The sequence below is a fragment of the Anomaloglossus baeobatrachus genome, assembly GCF_048569485.1.
Source record: "Anomaloglossus baeobatrachus isolate aAnoBae1 chromosome 7 unlocalized genomic scaffold, aAnoBae1.hap1 SUPER_7_unloc_3, whole genome shotgun sequence".
Taxonomy (NCBI): Eukaryota; Metazoa; Chordata; class Amphibia; order Anura; family Aromobatidae; genus Anomaloglossus; species Anomaloglossus baeobatrachus.
In genome coordinates, this window is record NW_027441817.1 from 200,931 (window position 1) to 202,726 (window position 1,796).

The 1,796-nt window shown below is 45.5% G+C and overlaps 1 protein-coding gene across 1 annotated transcript; it reads left to right on the forward strand.

Moving 5' to 3' along the window:
* Positions 1-220: 220 nt before the first annotated feature.
* LOC142259410 (taste receptor type 2 member 39-like) lies at positions 221-1,141 on the forward strand. Its single transcript, XM_075331824.1, has one exon. It carries the CDS (start codon positions 221-223, stop codon positions 1,139-1,141), a length of 921 nt encoding a protein of 306 aa, XP_075187939.1.
* Positions 1,142-1,796: the final 655 nt, after the last annotated feature.

Here is a 1,796-nt window from a genome sequence, read left to right on the forward strand (position 1 = left end):
AAACTAAAGCTCCATGGACGTCAATGGAATGGAAATCCTTTGTATATTTGCATGTTCCTTAATCAGGGGATTATAGACTGATGTGTGATTCCACCCTCTGATGTCATGGGGTAGATTACGGAGGAGGTTAATAGTGAGGGATCCTGTGGACCTTCTGCATATGTCTTGGCTTTGACCCTGTGGCTCGTGAACTTCTCCATCAGCCAATGCTTCCATTGAGATGGCCTTGGACAACTTCTACATTCCGTCATTTGTGGAGTCCTTCCTCATCGTCCTTATGATTGAGATCTGTACTGGAGTATTCACCAACGTCTTTATCGTGGTGGTCAATTTCCATGACTGGCTGAGAGGACAGGGCTTGAACTCCAGTGACCATCTGGTGGTTTCCTTGGCTCTTTCTAATTTTTGCTTCTCCTGTATCAATGCTGCCACCATTGTGTGCGCCATCTTGTTCTCCAGCATTTTCTTGGTGGATTATGTCTTTTATACCTTGTACAGTATCATGTCCTACAACATCTTTTCCAGTTCTTGGCTTTCCGCATGGCTCTGTTTATTCTTCTGCGTAAACATTATCAGTTTCAAACATGGCTGCATGGCGCGGCTGAAGGCGAACATCACAACGGTGGTTCCATGGCTGATATTTTTTTCACAAGTCTTCTCCATTGTCTCCAGTCTCCCGTTAATTTGGACCATCACTAAAGTGTTTGCACCGAATTCCACCAATGAGACCAATAGGACGTTACGAGTGATTGGGTACAAAATTAATGATACTTATAATGCTTTCTCCCTCCTCATTAATTGCTTTATACCTTTCATTTTTGTGATGGTCACCACGGGCCGCATCATTGCATCGCTCTGTGCTCATGCTCGTCATATGAAGCAGAACATGGACGATCGTGGGCCAAGCTTGAAGGTCCACCAGGGCGCTGCCAGGACAATGATGTCTCTCTTAATTCTATATCTCATATTTTATGTGGTGGAGATCGGACTTGGGTTCCTTTCAATGATGGATCCATTGTACTGGGTCTGCTTTTTACTGATTTTTTCTTTTCCCACTTTACAGTCCATCATAATTATGAATGGAAACTCTAAGCTGAAGCAGACTTTCCAGAAACTGCTGAAGATCTGCAGAAAGGAATAGAGATCTGCCCAGTCTGCCATGTTGTAGCATGCAGCAGCTGCAGGCTCATGCTGGAGACTGCTGAAAGGAATAGAAATCTGCCCAGTCTGCCATGTTGTAGTATGCAGCAGCTACAGGCTCATGCTGGAGACTGCAGATGAGCTGTGGACTGTAACGGTTGTTGGTGTGTATAATAGCTCCTCTAGACTGCATTCTATGACCTCTCTGCTTTACTTGTCTCACGTCTTTCCTCCATGTTGTGAGCATGCAGATAATAATCTCAGTGTGTCCCAAATAAAACAGGTAATTCTTTCATAATGTTATTATTATTATTTATTATTATAGCTCCATTTATTCCATGGCACTTTACATGTGAAAAGGGTATACATAAAAAACAAATACAACAATCATGAACATTACAAGGCCCATACAAATACAGGAGTAGAGAGGACCCTGCCCGCGAGGGCTCACAGTCTACAGGAGGAGAGAGGACCCTGCCTGCGAGGGCTCACAGTCTATGGAGGAGAGAGGACCCTGCCCGCGAGGGCTCACAGTCTACAGGAGGAGAGAGGACCCTGCCTACGAGGGCTCACAGTCTACAGGAGGAGAGAGGTCCCTGCCTACAAGGGCTCACAGTCTACAGTAGGAGAGAGGACCCTGCCCGCGAGGGCTCACA